The 16,119-nt window shown below is 39.0% G+C and overlaps 2 protein-coding genes and 1 long non-coding RNA gene across 4 annotated transcripts in view; 1 reads left to right on the top strand and 2 right to left on the bottom strand.

The window, feature by feature from the left end:
- The window catches only part of Fcp1 (RNA polymerase II subunit A C-terminal domain phosphatase Fcp1), a 98,185-nt gene that overhangs the window by 17,582 nt on the left and 64,484 nt on the right, over positions 1-16,119 (top strand). The window lies entirely within an intron of this gene.
- Positions 1,794-10,697, bottom strand: LOC139763442 (uncharacterized). The gene is made up of 2 exons (XR_011716151.1): positions 3,088-10,697; positions 1,794-3,034 (listed from the first exon to the last, which is right to left on the bottom strand). It is a non-coding gene; the product is annotated as an uncharacterized lncRNA (long non-coding RNA).
- Positions 12,123-16,119, bottom strand: part of Tmx3 (Thioredoxin-related transmembrane protein 3) — a 35,123-nt gene continuing 31,126 nt past the window's right edge. For both annotated transcript variants that reach the window (XM_071689480.1, XM_071689481.1), the window contains 2 exons: positions 15,255-15,444; positions 12,123-13,459 (listed from right to left, as the gene is read on the bottom strand). In XM_071689480.1, the coding sequence (XP_071545581.1) occupies positions 13,434-13,459; positions 15,255-15,444 (216 nt within the window). In that variant the 3' untranslated portion in view covers positions 12,123-13,433. The remainder of the gene's footprint in view (positions 13,460-15,254; positions 15,445-16,119) is intronic.

Here is a 16,119-nt window from a genome sequence, read left to right as displayed (position 1 = left end):
TCCTCTGTAATAACTTCTCATCCCACCATTCCCTACCCTTTTTTTCATGCCCACATTTCACTGTTGGCATGCCACACATTTCTGTCGCATGGGTAAGCACTGCCTCCTTGAATACCTCCCATTCTTCACCCAGTCTCTCCTTACAAAAGCCTCTTTTCCAAGCTCAGTCACTTTCACTTTTGTCTTCCCACCTATATCCTTGTCTTTTCTTAAAGCCTCTATAATCTATCACCCTTGCTTCCAACAAGAAGTAATCAGACATCCCAGCCGCTAGTCCTTCAGCACATCTACTTCCATAAATCTCTCTTTAGCATGCTTATCAAGTAGGACATACTCCTATGATGACCATTTACATCACTTATCCACATATGTATATCACTTTTTTTGAAATCGGGTATACATGTCCAGAAAATTTATAATCAAATGTTGCCCTTCTTTTGCCCTGAGTGGGTATCTCCATGGCCAATAGCTTCTCCCCATAGCTCATCTCCTTATTTCTTGATTAATATTTGTTCTTGCTGGACCTTTTCCAGCTACTCCTGTGTTCCATCTAGTGTGCCAGTGCATATGCATGCATGAATGTGAGAGTGCAGGTATGTATAAATAAAAGTAATATGGTTCCATTGTAATTTTTTTTATCAAGGAATCTGCATGTTAGTCCACATGTACAGGTTTTAGCTCACTTGCTTTGTCAAATTCTTTATCTCAGGACGGTGAAATTTCATTCACAAGTTTCTATCGAGTCTTTGATATCATCTTTATTCACAAGTTTCTGTCAAGTCATTACTATTGTCAGCATATGTTAAGCAATACAAAATCATATCGGAAGCAAATGTAAAGGGAGTGAAGGATTTTTTTATTTCTTTTTGTTATACTTGATCGCCATTTTCTTTGTCAGCGAGGTGACACCAGGAAACAGACGAAGAATGGCTCATCCCCTCATATACACACAATTATATTATATTTTTTATTATACTTAACCGCCGTCTCCCACGTTAGCGAGGTAGTGCAAGGGAACAGACGAGGAATGGCCCAACCCACCCACATACACATGTATATACATAAATGCCCTCACACACATATACATACCTATACATTTCAACATATATATGTGCAGACAAATACATATATACACATGAATATATTCATATTTAATGCCTTCATCCATTCCCATCGCCACCCCACCTCTGCAAAACTCTTGCACTTACCTCCCTAACCACCCTATCCATAAACAAATTAAACAACCATGGGGACATCACACATCCCTGCTGCAGACCCACCTTCATTGGGAACCAATCACTCTCTTTTCTTCCTACTTGTACACATGCCTTACATCCTTAATGAAAACTTCCTTTCTTAGCTCTTGTCCTCTCACCAACCCCTGACTTTAATCCTAAGACCTTTCCAAACTGCTCTTCCCCTTTACTCTTGAGCTTTGTTTCATTCTGAGCCAGGACATCCAGGTTTCTTTCCTCAAAAATACTACCCATCTCTCCTTTCTTCTCATCTTGGTTACATCCACACACATTCACACACCCCTAATCTGAGCCTTTGAGGAGGATGAGCACTCCCTGCTTGACTCCTTGTTCTGTTTCCCCCTTTTAGAAATTGAAATACAAGGAGGGAAGGATTTCCAGCCCCCCCACTCCCATCCCCTTTAGTCGCCTTTTATGACGTGGGGAATACGTGGAAAGTATTCTTTCTCCCTCTATCCCCTGGGATATATTAGTTCAAAATCCTCTCTACCCCTGTAAACATACAGTTTTAGAGATGCAGTGATAATAATAGTAAAATTCTGAGACTATTTAATATCATTTCAATCTTGATACCACAGTACAATGATGAACCATTATCAGTAGGAATCTACATACAAAATAAATATATATACTGTCTAGAGTCTATGTCAAATATATATGACTAGAGTTCAAGGACTAACTGCTCTTTTCTTTCATTTCAATTTTTTTTCACAAAGCTAGGCAATGATTCAACAAATCAATTATTATCTATATAAAAACAAATACACTGTGCAGAATAGCAGTCAAGATAAAATACATATCTATAAAATTTTAAACATACTTTCCTAAGAAATACAGCATAAATATTACACATTTCACTAACAATACTGTACTCTGTTATAATAACTTCTGTATGCAAAATCAACACATCAAAATTCAGAAAATATATATATATTTCCCAAAAGTAATATGACTATACTTAAGAAATATATAATAAAGTTGAAAGGTTCCAAAATATTGATTTAAACCAACTACAAATAACAAATGAATCTTGGGTCATCATATATGATGATTCACTACCACAGCATTGAAAAAATTTAATGATTGTAAGAAAATTCTGTAACCACACAATGCAGTGGATTATACAATAATAACTCTTTCAAGTCTTCTAGATGCAAATCATCTTTTAAATAAAATGGTGTTTACATTATGGAAACAATAAAGCAGCAACAATTAGAAGACCTATACTTAAAAAGGGTATGTCTTACATTTATAATGGGAAGGGATAATGCAATGTATTCTCAAAGCATTTGGTAAATGCCTCTGGATTTACAGCAGAAAAATCACAAGTAATCTAGATTACCTTATCCTTTCATACTCAAATATAGATACAAAAACACCAAAAATTATTTTTAAGTTATAGGACAGGCTGAGCCAAAAATCACTTTGCAGTTATACTACAGACAATGAAACTACTAAATTCTTGGATTTATTGATACAACAAATGGCTTACATGACCTTTGGCATGTACAGTGACTTGCCTCCTCCCTGTTCTTCCTTGAGCAATGTCACTTTAGTGTTTCTTTGATTGCAAGCATGTCCGGGGGCTAACAGGTGTAAATGTGAAAATGGTATTGCCGTTTGAAGCTTGAGTGTTTTTGATGGAACAAATGTTATGTAGTGCAGACCATTACACAGATAAGAGTGCAACAGAAGTTTGCTGATAAGTATCCCAACTCTCCCGTACCACATTGCAATGCAGTGTGACAGTTAATTGCCAAGTTTAAGTGAAACTAGATCTGTTGCTGACATGCAAAGATCCTGCAAGCTAGCAGTAGTAATAGAGGAGAACATAATGCATACTGCAAAGCCCGAAAAAGTACATTTGTAAATTGACATAACAGATGGGAGTCTCATATAACAACATGTAGAATGCTGAAGTAGTTGCACCTGCATCCTTACAAGAAATACTCACTGTCTATGGTAGGAGCACAGTGACTGTTGGCTCACCCTGTATAACGATTGATGTCTTACTGCAATAAGATTCAAATAGAATTAAATTTGTAAAATAATAAAAGACTGAATACTTAAATACTCTATACATTTCACTTGATAGGGATTTCCATGGAATGTGATAATGATTAAAAAATGTGGAAGTGTGAAGTCCAGGTGGATGACCACATTGGGATTATAGGAGTTTCCAGATTTGGGTAGTACTTTACCAAGGCTTGTGTACCTGAAGATCAAATACCAAGGAGAATTTTGAAAATGCTAACTGTCATTGTTGTAGGCAAGAAAATAAAAAAAAATGTAAGCCATCAGATATGAAAAATATGGAGTGGTGGAGTCGTAATTGCTTTGCTCCTGAAATAAGGGTCAATATTAGTAGAATGGAGAGGAAAGTGTAAACAACAGAATGGTATTTTTGTGTTCAACAGAATGGTATTTTTTAAGTAGAAATGTATAAACCTGGGCAGTGGGAGGAAGGAGAAAATGTAGGTTTGGAAGGGTGGAATAGTATCCAGAGAAGGAAGAGGTCAATGAGCATTGAGAGAGCATTTGCTTGGTGGAGAGGTTAAATCACTACAACAAAAATAAGGTATACCCATAAGAATCCACACATTTCAGCCATCACAAATATACAAGGCCAGCAGATACTCATTCACAGACACAAAAACCAACCATACAACCACCTACCGAGGTCTTTGACATGATTTAGAGATAAAATTCATTCACAAACCATTGGTGGGCTGGGCCTCTGGCCTGCTACAATCAGGAATCAAGTAATGGTTTTCAAAAGAGAAAGTGTGGGGAAAATAAAGGATATTTAAGCTCCACTTTGGCTAAGGAAAATATTTTTGACCTGTCAAGACCTACAATTTTAACCTAATGAAAAAGCTGTATGAGCATCTGAAAGCATACCCACATATAAGAGGGAATTAAAGAAAAACTTAAGAAAGAATCTACCCTAAAGGAAAAGTTGGCCCTCTCTACTAAATACAGTACTTCAGCACTAAATATAGGGTAACCACATCTGAACAGGGCCAAAGTCACCTTTTTCAAAAATCAAATGAGAGTTTCCTTAAAGCCAGGATAGACACCACTAACCTTAAATCATAGACTCAGAATGCAGCCCTGTTATTAAATGGAGAACTAGATATTTGATCCAGCATTCATATTAAAGGGAGAACTAGCTTGATCTAACCAGAAATGTTCCTTGCTGATAAAAAGTTCAAAGAAGCTTGAATGAAGAAACAGTACACTCCTAACTAATTTCTGTGGAGGTTAGGGAAATGTTTAACCCTTTAACTTTACAAGTTCACTCCCCAGGCTTGCATGAAACAATTTTTTCTTGTGAGAATTGTTTTTCCTTTACAGAATGGGACATTAACAATATAGAAGTATACTTGGCTTTGTACATTGATGAACAAGCTGCTGCACCATCAACATTATATACAGCAGTGGATATTGTTGCCACTATGTGTGTTTTATCATTATAATTGGTTTAATCCAAACACACTTAAAGTCATCTATTTTACATACATAAGGAAAATATTGATAATTTTGTGTCAGTGATGGCAATATCTACACAAACTCCCTAATATATATTACTTCCCTCTCTCATGCTCATAAAGTACCTCAGCATATGATCTGAGAAGGCTTGCAGCACTTCTAACCTTAACTAGACCTTTGCCAAGAAATTTTAGTGAGAAATCTCAGTCTGTATATATAAGGGTAAAGAGGTTGCCTAAAACATATATGTACACAGGTGGAACAATTAAAAGGTTAAGAGCATTGGCTGGCCATAGTAAGGGATGATTTGCACTGGGACATAGTTTTGGATCATATTGAAACAGGTTTATTCTCATCTCATGTTCAACCATATGATTTTTAACAAGAAACTTTGGATGTGATTAATCTTCAACCATAAAAGATGATCTTCAAGCGACGATACATTTTGAGTCTTGACATTGCATTAATTTTACTTACTCTTCCTTACAATGAAAAAATTTATATAGAGGGGTTGTTATTAAAAAGCTAGTGGAGTCATAAGGCCTGTGAGATAACATAGTAAAAAAAAATCTAGAACTTTCAACAGCTAATTAGACTGAGGTGAAGCTACAAGTTTCCTCTGAAAAAGGATCTTAAAAAGCTACTCCACACATGGCTAGAGATATCACTGACAAATCCTACAGCCAAATGCTCCAGCAAAGCACTCCTATAAGATTCTAGTTCTACAATATGTCTACCCTATCCAAATTCAGAACTATCAGTGGGTCCTCCGGAGCTCACAGAATCATGGGTTCTGTAGATTTTTCTTGTTGGATCACCAGTTCTGAACTTTACAAAGTTCTTGTATAGTGTTTCTTTAAAACACTTCCATGACAAAGGACTTCTCCACCAATCATGCTATTCTTATGGTTTCAAACATCAGAAAGTCATAGCATACCTTTGAAAAACTGGATTTTTCCAGCAGCCATTCTGTTTGGTGAAGGCACTAAAGGCTAAGAAGCAGCACTGGAGTTCACCAGTTATGGAGAGACTTTTGCCCATGGCCACTCCCTTATGGGAGTTCCCAAAGGAAATGGGTGTCAGAGATAAAGATAGATAAATACTTCTTCCTTAAGATTCAAGACTAAATTGTATTTAGTTTAGGAATGGTACTATACTAAATTGGCTAATCCTAAAAACACAATTCTACACCACTTTTTATGTGATTAGGTGCAGCAAAACTTTAGGAACCATTTTTTTATCGATAAGCATCTTTTGGAGAAATACACTGTTTCACCAGGTGATGGGCATTGTAAGCAGCATTGTGCACAACAGACAAGGCTAGTCCCAAGAAAATGTGCATGACTGCTCACCATGGTCACTAACAGGTACCTGAGGCTTGCAGGCAGCTCCAGTCACTCATCCTTTGTATATATTGTTACCTATAGCCAGCCAACAGAGCTTAAATTGCACATAAAATTCAAGTCATGATGGAAAATTACTTTTGTAGACTGATGCTAACAACACCTTGCTACATATGCATAGACTTAAGCCAATAGCACCAAAAGGTTAAATTTAAAGCCCCCTTGATCACATCAGCAGGACAGAAGGCTGAAGATTGCAAAAGTTTTAATCATTCCACCTTCCTACTCCATACAGCACTATAATGAGCAATTGAGCTAGCTTCTTGATGCTCCCTGTTCTCCATGCTATGAGTTCACAGACTTGGGCTGGTTGCTGTATGGTTAAGTCCCTGTGAATATCTACTAGCCATATATATTTCATGATGGTTGTAGGGAGTAAATCTTCATAGACACACCTTATTTACAAGTAAAAGGGTGTCTAACCCCTTACTACTCTCTCAGTTGCTCATCAGACTCTGTCTGTAGGTGGGAAAGTTGGTATAAGTAATTCTTTATACTGTAAATGATGGAGTATTAAGGCCACAAAGATATACAGATACTGTCAAAAAGAATGTCTCTTGACTGATGCAGCTAAATATGGAAGATGTTTTGGAGTAAGGAGGACGGATTGACTGAAAGAGTATCCGTGTCTTGATGGAGAAATCAAATGGAATTTGCTATACTTGAGTTGTCAGAAGGTGATCCTCCTGAGCCAACCAAATATTTGTAAACGTGGAAAGGGCGCTGATGATAAAAAAGGTAGATACAATACTGACTATCCTTCATAAATTTTTCCTATATTTTTCCTCTACTTGAGGGATAAGAGGGGCAATTCTCTCAAGTGACTTATGACTGCTGTTTGATGCAATGTCTCTACATTAAGCCATAGTTTTTCATACAAAACAAGTTACCTCGGGGTAGACGAAGTTTGCTTACAAAAGAACAATTTATTCCTAAATTTTTAAAACTTATAACTGTAACGCTGCTGTAAGGTGAGGGTTAGCTGTCTTCTATTTAAAGGCTACATATAATAAGTATTTCCATACATCTCCCTTACCCTTTCATTACTTACATGATCAAACTACCTCGCACCACATATTGTTCTCAAACATTTCATTTCCAACACATCCATCCTCCTCCATATGATCCTATCTATAGCCCATGCCTCGCAACCATATAACATTGTTAGAACTAATGTTCCTTCAAACATACCCATTTTTGCTCTGTGAGATAACATTCTCTCCTTCTACACATTCTTCATTGCTCCCAGAACCTTTGCCCCCTCCCCCACCCTGTGACTCATTTCTGCTTCCATGGTTCCATCTGCTGCTCAGTCCACTCCCAGAAATCTAAAACACTTCACTTCCTCCAATTTATCTCCATTCAAACTTGCATCCCAGTTAACTTGTCCCTCAACCCCACAGACCCTAAAAATCTTGCTCTTATTCACATTTACTCTAAACTTTCTCCTTTCACACACTTTTCCAAACTCAGTTGCCAATCTCTGCAGTTTCCTACTTGAATCAGCCACTAGAGCTGTATCATCAATGAACAACAACTGACTGACTTCCCAGGCCCTCTTATCCGCAACAGGCTGCATACTCACCCCTCTCTCCAAAATTCCTGCATTTACCTCCCTAACCATCCCATCCATACACAAATTAAACAACCATTGGGACAACACACTTCCCTGCTGCAGACCGACCTTCACTGGGAACCATTCACTCTCCGCTCTCCCTACTCATACACATGCCTTACATCCTTGGTAAAAATGTTCACGGTTTCTAGCAACTTACCTCCCACTCCACATACTCTTAAGACCTTTCACAAGGCATCTCTATCAATCCTATAATATGCCTTCTCCAGATCCATGAATGCTACATATAAATCCATCTGTTTTTCTAAGTATTTCACACACATTCGTCAAAGCAAACACATGATCCACACATCCTCTGCCACTTCTGAAACCACATGGCTCTTTCCCAATCTAGTGCTCTGTACATGCCTTCACCAAAACCACAGCTTCCTATCCACATCCAGGCCTCAGAGACCTTTCTATGGTTTACCCCAAATGCCCCACATGTCCTGTTTCAGTCCACTGACAGCACGACAACCCTGGTATACCCCATCGTTCCAATTCACTCTTTTCCTTGCATGCCTCTCCCCCTCATGCATCTTCATACATATCCATATATTTTTAATTTTATTTATTTTGCTTTGTCGCTGTCTCCCGCGTTTGCAAGGTAGCGCAAGGAAACAGACGAAAGAAATGGCCCAACCCACCCCCATACACATGTATATACATACACGTCCACACACGCAAATATACATACCTATACATCTCAATGTATACATATATATATACACACACAGACACATACATATATACCCATGCACACAATTCACACTGTCTGCCTTTATTCATTCCCATCGCCACCTCGCCACACATGGAATACCATCCCCCTCCCCCCTCATGTGTGCGAGTTAGTGCTAGGAAAAGACAACAAAGGCCCCATTCGTTCACACTCAGTCTCTAGCTGTCATGTAATAATGCCCGAAACCACAGCTCCCTTTCCACATCCAGGCCCCACACAACTTTCCATGGTTTACCTCTGACGCTTCACATGCCCTGATTCAATCCACTGTCAGCACGTCGACCCCGGTATACCATATCGATCCAATTCACTCTATTCCTTGCCTGCCTTTCACCCTCCTGCATGTTCAGGCCCCGATCACTCAAAATCTTTTTCACTCCATCTTTCCACCTCCAATTTGGTCTCCCACTTCTCCTCGTTCCCTCCACCTCCGACACATATATCCTCTTGGTCAATCTTTCCTCACTCATTCTCTCCATGTGCCCAAACCATTTCTATTACTATACTTTGATAGTCTCCTGCGTTAGCGAGGTAGCTCAAGGAAACAGACGAAAGAATGGACTGACCCAACCACATACACATGTATATACATAAATGCCCGCACATGCACATATACATACCTATACATTTCAATGTATACATACATATACATACACAGACATATACATAAATACACATGTACTATTCATACATTCTGCCTTCATCCATTCCTGCTACCACCCTGTCACACATGAAATGACAACCACTCTCCCCCTGCATGCGTGCAAGGTAGTGCCAGGAAAAAACAACAAAGGCCACATTTGTTCACATTGTCTCCAGCTGTCATGTGTAATGCACCGAAACCACAGCTCCCTTTCCACATCCAGGCCCCACAAAACTTTCCATGTTTACCCAAGACGTTTCACATGCCCTAGTTCAATCCATTGACAGCACGTCCACCCCAGTATACTACATCGTTCCAATTCACTCTATCCCTTGCACGCCTTTCACCCTCCCGTATGTTCAGGCCCCGGTCGCTCAAAATCTTTTTCACTCCAACTTTCCTTTGGTCTCCCACTTCTTGTTCCCTCCACCTCTGACACATATATCCTCTTTGTCAATCTTTCCTCACTCATTCTCTCCATGTGACCAAACCATCTCAATATATATATATATATATATATATATATATAGAGAGAGAGAGAGAGAGAGAGAGAGAGAGAGAGAGAGAGAGAGAGAGAGAGAGAAGAGAGAGGCATTTGGACGATTTTTGCAGGGAAAAAATGCAATTGAGTGGGAGACGTATAAAAGAAAGAGACAGGAGGTCAAGAGAAAGGTGCAAGAGGTGAAAAAAAGGGCAAATGAGAGTTGGGGTGAGAGAGTATCATTAAATTTTAGGGAGAATAAAAAGATGTTCTGGAAGGAGGTAAATAAAGTGCGTAAGACAAGGGAGCAAATGGGAACTTCAGTGAAGGGCGCAAATGGGGAGGTGATAACAAGTAGTGGTGATGTGAGAAGGAGATGGAGTGAGTATTTTGAAGGTTTGTTGAATGTGTTTGATGATAGAGTGGCAGATATAGGGTGTTTTGGTCGAGGTGGTGTGCAAAGTGAGAGGGTTAGGGAAAATGATTTGGTAAAAAGTAAAGAGGTAGTAAAAGCTTTGCGGAAGATGAAAGCCGGCAAGGCAGCAGGTTTGGATGGTATTGCAGTGGAATTTATTAAAAAGGAGGTGACTGTATTGTTGACTGGTTGGTAAGGTTATTTAATGTATGTATGACTCATGGTGAGGTGCCTGAGGATTGGCAGAATGCGTGCATAGTGCCATTGTACAAAGGCAAAGGGGATAAGAGTGAGTGCTCAAATTACAGAGGTATAAGTTTGTTGAGTATACCTGGCAAATTATATGGGAGGGTACTGATTGAGAGGGTGAAGGCATGTACAGAGCATCAGATTGGGGAAGAGCAGTGTGGTTTCAGAAGTGGTAGAGGATGTGTGGATCAGGTGTTTGCTTTGAAGAATGTATGTGAGAAATACTTAGAAAAGCAAATGGATTTGTATGTAGCATTTATGGATCTGGAGAAGGCATATGACAGAGTTGATAGAGATGCTCTGTGGAAGGTATTAAGAATATATGGTGTGGGAGGCAAGTTGTTAGAAGCAGTGAAAAGTTTTTATCGAGGATGTAAGGCATGTGTACGTGTAGGAAGAGAGGAAAGTGATTGGTTCTCAGTGAATGTAGGTTTGCGGCAGGGGTGTGTGATGTCTCCATGGTTGTTTAATTTGTTTATGGATGGGGTTGTTAGGGAGGTGAATGCAAGAGTTTTGGAAAGAGGGGCAAGTATGAAGTCTGTTGGGGATGAGAGAGCTTGGGAAGTGAGTCAGTTGTTGTTCGCTGATGATACAGCGCTGGTGGCTGATTCTTGTGAGAAACTGCAGAAGCTGGTGACTGAGTTTGGTAAAGTGTGTGAAAGAAGAAAGTTAAGAGTAAATGTGAATAAGAGCAAGGTTATTAGGTACAGTAGGGTTGAGGGTCAAGTCAATTGGGAGGTGAGTTTGAATGGAGAAAAACTGGAGGAAGTGAAGTGTTTTAGATATCTGGGAGTGGATCTGGCAGCAGATGGAACCATGGAAGCCGAAGTGGATCATAGGGTGGAGGAGGGGGCGAAAATTCTGGGAGCCTTGAAAAATGTGTGGAAGTCGAGAACATTATCTCGGAGAGCAAAAATGGGTATGTTTGAAGGAATAGTGGTTCCAACAATGTTGTATGGTTGCGAGGCATGGACTATGGATAGAGTTGTGCGCAGGAGGATGGATGTGCTGGAAATGAGATGTTTGAGGACAATGTGTGGTGTGAGGTGGTTTGATCGAGTAAGTAATGTAAGGGTAAGAGAGATGTGTGGAAATAAAAAGAGTGTGGTTGAGAGAGCAGAAGAGGGTGTTTTGAAATGGTTTGGTCACATGGAGAGAATGAGTGAGGAAAGATTGACCAAGAGAATATATGTGTCGGAGGTGGAGGGAACGAGGAGAAGAGGGAGACCAAATTGGAGGTGGAAAGATGGAGTGAAAAAGATTTTGTGTGATCGGGGCCTGAACATGCAGGAGGGTGAAAGGAGGGCAAGGAATAGAGTGAATTGGAGCGATGTGGTATACCGGGGTTGACGTGCTGTCAGTGGATTGAATCAAGGCATGTGAAGCGTCTGGGGTAAACCATGGAAAGCTGTGTAGGTAAGTATATTTGTGTGTGTGGACGTATGTATATACATGTGTATGGGGGTGGGTTGGGCCATTTCTTTCGTCTGTTTCCTTGCGCTACCTCGCAAACGCGGGAGACAGCGACAAAAATAATAATAAAAATGTATATACATGGGAATAGAACTACCATAAAGGTTAGTAGATACCTAAAACATATATTTCATAATATCAGTAACAATGCAAACAATGCTATCCCTGCAGTAACACCTTATTTCCAGTTTTTCATTTTATCCTACATGGAAGTGCAATTTCCAAAACTTTATTTCTGGGTTTTTGGGAGTAATTCTAACTGACAAGAGTGAGGCCTGTGGTGAAGTCATTTGATCTGAAAACCTCACTACATTCCCAACCTTCTTACAGCTCTTTTTTTGGGGGAAAATTGCATGGGAGAGTGACTATGACTTTATTTGCATTTTTTAGTACTCTTCTTCATGCACTGTGAACCCTTTAAAGACCCAGCTACAATCCTGTTATCACTTTTCCATTACATCTGGATACACCTACACTATTTCTTTATGATAGACAGTTCATAAACAAACATCGCAATTGTTACAAAATACCATTTTGTTTGGTGGCAAATATATAAACCCTCGTGCATTTTTTTGATCTGCTGTTCATTTATTAATACAGCTTGAGCAGGTTAACTATGTGAAGAAACAAATCTTACTGATTTTAAAAATTTTTGAAACAACTTTGTGCTGATTGTGTTAAGAAACATTAAATAGTCAAGACAGCACTGGAACAGTTTTATAAGTTTCTTTGAGGGAAAATATATAAACAAAATATCAAGAGAAGAGAACTAAACAGTGTACTAGTAACCAGTGATTGCTTATGAGTAAACCTTTGAAAGATTTGGATATATCATATTAAGTAAGGGGAGTGATTGCAGAGTGCAAGACACTGTCTCATCTAAAGAATTAATGTATACATTGAATAATTACTTGGGAGTATGTAAGCAAATTTATCACTGATGACAAATATGAACACTTCAGAACTAACCAGGAAACTGGGTCATAATACACACAAACTGAGAAGGAGAGTTTGCTCCAGCTCCACCTTGTAGTCATCATATGGTCCTAGTAAATAAGGTCAGTTTTGAACATGAAAGAATTCTAACACTGGCTCAGTTGAAAGCAAGATTACTAAATTCACTAGTTAAGATTTTCATTAATAAAAGCCACTACTTGGCACAAACAAGACACACTGGGTAAAGACATAAGCTATTTGTGATTGTTAATTTTCAATATAGAATTATTGTAACATGTTTATCACTGGAACAGTAAGGACCCATTGTGAGGAATGATGTGCATCTGGTTAACAGTGTTTATTAATATATTTAGTCAGTGTGGGATTATTAGCAAAGTGCTAGTAATAGTTATTTAAATCACAATGCTGCATGTACAGGGTCTCTAGTTGAGGTGTATAAATGTGAATTTACAACTTTAACTCATGATAATCATGTATAAGAATCAAATAGCTCTTAGTTTACATAAATTATACAACTATAATTTCTATCAGTATTTAAGAGTCTGCATCTTGTCTGCACTGAATGAGGCTCCCACTGATACATGAGATATGTTTGATTTTTCAAACATTTAAGTAACATAATACATTAAAGTCTTTATTTTACCTAAACATCCATATAACCCAATATGGCACCCATTACAACAATTCAATTTACAACTTTTGATCCTCCATCATTCCTTCTTTTCATGCTGATCCTCTGAAATAACACAGAAATAAATTTGAGTAAGTTATATGTGGTAAATTCAATATGATCAAATTGAGTGCCCCAACATCATGACAAGTAAGTGACTAAGTTTGATTATGTAATATGTACTTTGAACATCTTGAATATTTTCATACAGAAATGGTGAACCACACTGAATGAATAAAGCCATGGGGAAAAGCAATCACTAAAAGGAATAGGAATGTTACACTGTTAAGGTTTTTAATCCAAGTGTATAATAGTACCCATATCATGTGTAATGACAATACACAGGGAATACTTCCCACGTATTCCCTGCGTGTCGTGAAAGATGACTATAAGGAGGGAAATCCTCCCCTCCAATTTTAATTTTCCAAAAAAGGAACAAAGAAGGGGGTAAAGTGAGGAGTTTTCCCTTTAAGGCTCATTCATCTGCTCTGGAATACTACCTTGCTAACATGGAAAATGGCAAATATGTGTCAGAGGGGGAGGGAACAAGAAGCGAGAGATGATTTGGAGGTGGAAGGATGGAGTGAAAAAGATTTTGAGTGATCGGGGCCTGAACATGCAGGAGGGTGAAAGGCGGGCAAGGAATAGAGTGAATTGGATCGATTTGGTATACCAGGGTCGACGTGCTGTAAATGGATTGAATCAGGGAATGTGAAGCGTCTGGGGTAAACCATGGAAAGTTGTGTGGGGCCTGGATGTGGAAAGGGAGCTGTGGTTTCGGGCATTATTACATGACAGCTAGAGACTGAGTGTGAACGAATGGGGCCTTTGTAGTCTTTTCCTAGCGCTACCTCGCACACATGAGGGGGGAGGGGGATGTTATTCCATGTGTGGCGAGGTGGTGATGGGAATGAATAAAGGCAGACAGTATGAATTATGTACATGTGTATATATGTATATGTCTGTGTGTGTATATATATGTGTACATTGAGATATATAGGTATGTGTATTTGCGTGTGTGGACATGTATGTATATACATGTGTATGGGGGTGGGTTGGGCCATTTCTTTCGTCTGTTTCCTTGCGCTACCTCGCAGATGTGGGAGACTGCGACAAAGCAAAATAATAATAATAATAATAAGTGCGTGTGTGTGTGTGTGTGTGTGTATGTTTGCAGGTAGTAGACTGAAAGAAATGAGTCCTAAGAAGGGTTTGTGGAGCTAGGAGTAACAAAAAAAAATGACTAAAAGAATAGTGAATTTTGCCAGAGGTTTTTATTCATGTGAATATTCACATTCTGTATGAGTCCTGGTGACATGGGTGAAATAAATAAAAATTTGGATAAAGCAAGGGTTTACCTGAAATATTATGAGTCTTACATGTTACCACAGCTGCTAGCCCTACTTACCAACTCAAACATTCATTGTGAAAAATTCTTGTGAATATTTTGTTATTATTCTATAAATACCTTACCTTAACTTCCTTTCCTATATTCCCATCTACAGAGCTTCTGCAAATCTCAAGCAACTGCCTAAGTGCATTAGGCAGGCCCACGTATCAAAAATTGCAGTGGTGTTGTATGCATGCATGCTCTTGCTGGAGTGAGTGTAGGACAAATGAATGTTAAAGTGCCTTTACAATAAAAGTTGCATCTTGTAATGTGTTTGTAATGTTGGAGAGATGGGTAGTGTCCTCCAAGACACACCACAGTGAATACCCTGTTTTAAACTGATCTAAGCTTGAGGAGGGAGACCTGTGAAGTGCTAACATTCTCTGCATAGTATTAACTATGCTCTTACCAGTTTTTCATTCAAAAACTTTACATAAAAAACACTATCTGCAACTGACACAAAGAACTTACCTTCTTCCTCATCAGCATCCAGAATATCAGAACACCAGATGGAATAGCAGATGAGGGACAGGAAACCCAGTGGAAGACCAAAAAGTACTGATGTTAACACGGGATTGCCTTGCCACATGTCTTCTAGGGAAGTCCTTGCATTGTAATAAGCACGGTAAATTCTTATAGGCCAAGAGTCACCACCATAAGTCTGACAAAGAAGAAAAATAGTTACACTTGTACTTTTAGAAAGTAATACAGGAGGGGAGGATTTCCAGCCATCTGTTCCCACTCTCTCAGTCACCTTCTATGACATGCAGGAAATAAGTGGATGATATTCTTTCTCCCCATCCCCAGGGATATATTTATATAGGTGATGCCCCTATGGCTGTAATTTGTTTATGGATGGGGTGGTTAGGGGGGTAAATGCAAGAGTTTTGGAGAGAGGGGCGAGTATGCAGTCTGTTGTGGATGAGAGGGCCTTGGAAATGAGTCGGTTGTTGTTTGCCGATTATACAGCTCTAGTGGCTGATTCATGTGAGAAGCTGCAGTTGGTGACCAAGTTTGAAAAAGAGTGTAAAAGGAGAAAGTTGAAAGTAAATTAGAATAACAGCAAGGTTATTAGGTTCAGTAGGGTTGAGAAATTAGTCAGTTGAGGTGTAAGTTTAAATGGAGAAAAACTGGAGAAAGTGAAGTGTTTTAGATATCTGGGAGTGGACTTAGCAGCGGATGGAACCATGGAAGCGGAAGTGAGTCACGGGGTGGGAGAGGTGAAGGTTCTGGGAAAGATGAAACGTGTGGAAGGAGAGAATGTTATCTTGGAGAGCAAAAATGGGTATGTTTGAAGGATTTTAGTTCCAACAATGTTATATAGTTACAAGGCATT

This window comes from Panulirus ornatus, chromosome 47, assembly GCF_036320965.1.
Source record: "Panulirus ornatus isolate Po-2019 chromosome 47, ASM3632096v1, whole genome shotgun sequence".
Taxonomy (NCBI): Eukaryota; Metazoa; Arthropoda; class Malacostraca; order Decapoda; family Palinuridae; genus Panulirus; species Panulirus ornatus.
The sequence above is the reverse complement of the archived record's forward strand: the minus strand, read 5'-3'. Positions and strand labels throughout refer to the sequence as shown.